The sequence below is a fragment of the Alligator sinensis genome, unplaced genomic scaffold, assembly GCF_000455745.1.
Source record: "Alligator sinensis unplaced genomic scaffold, ASM45574v1 scaffold673_1, whole genome shotgun sequence".
Classification (NCBI taxonomy): Eukaryota; Metazoa; Chordata; order Crocodylia; family Alligatoridae; genus Alligator; species Alligator sinensis.
Genome location: NW_005842829.1, coordinates 43270 through 44286, shown reverse-complemented (window position 1 = coordinate 44286; position 1017 = coordinate 43270). Strand labels below are relative to the sequence as shown.

The following is a 1017-nucleotide window of genomic DNA, read 5'->3' as shown; positions in this document are numbered from 1 at the left end:
CGCCGCCGACATCCACGACCGCATCCTCTCCTTCCCCGACGGTGAGGCCGGACGCCCACGGGCGCGGGGCGGGCACCCGGGGGCTGCGCAGGGCTGTGGGGGGGATGCTGGGACGGGGCCCCAAGGGTGTTGGGGGGATGCAGCTGGGAGCCACCTCCCTTGCCCACAAGCCCACCCGTGGCAGGGGCTGGGGCACGGTGACGCCGGGCTGTGCCCGCAGGCTACGACACGCAGGTGGGTGAGCGCGGCCTGAAGCTGAGCGGGGGCGAGAAGCAGCGCGTGGCCATTGCCCGCACCCTCCTCAAGGACCCCGGCATCATCCTGCTGGACGAGGTAAGGGCGACTCGTCCCCTTCCTGTCAAGCCGTGGCCTCTGTGCCGGCCGCGCCTGCTCTGCGGCTCGGTGCCACATGGCTGCGTGGCCCCCACGCGTGTCCCTGTGGCTCCAGGCGACATCGGCGCTGGACACGGAGACGGAGCGCAACATCCAGGCGTCGCTGGCCCAGGTCTGCGCCGACCGCACCACCATCGTGGTGGCCCACAGGTGCGTGGTCGTGGGCTGGGGCTAGGATACGGGGGTGGAGGGGCTACCCTGTTCCAGCCTGGCGGGGGGAGCCCAGCGCGGCCCCTCCCAGGACTGGGGTGCAGCACCCGTGGGAGGCTGAGACGCGGGCTCAGGTCCCTGTTGGCATCTGGCTGGGAAAACAGGGGTGCTTGTGGGGAGACACGTCTGCACTTCCCGAGCAGGGCAGCCGTAGGGGAGGTGCCAGGGCTGGGGGGTCTGAGGAGAGACTGCTGCGGTCTTCCCATGCAGTGTCACGGGCACAGCGGGGTGCTCAGGGAGCAGGGCCGGGCGCTGGGCCCTTAGTCCAAGGTCTCTCCTGGCCCCTCAGACTCTCCACCGTGGTGGGCGCGGACCAGATCCTGGTGCTCAAGGACGGGTGCGTCGTGGAGCGAGGCAGGTGAGGCCCCCCCGCCCGCGTCGCTGCTCCCTGCCCCCCCCCCCAGCCCCGCCCGC

The 1017-nt window shown here is 72.2% G+C and overlaps 1 protein-coding gene across 1 annotated transcript; it reads left to right on the top strand.

The window, feature by feature from the left end:
* Position 1: 1 nt before the first annotated feature.
* On the top strand, positions 2-992 carry LOC112547953 (ATP-binding cassette sub-family B member 6, mitochondrial-like; the record flags this gene model as incomplete). The annotated part of the gene is made up of 4 exons (XM_025191518.1): positions 2-41; positions 221-333; positions 449-543; positions 893-992. Coding segments are annotated over 4 exons (321 nt in total), but the record flags the coding sequence as incomplete, so codon positions are not given.
* Between the last annotated feature and the right edge of the window lie 25 nt (positions 993-1017).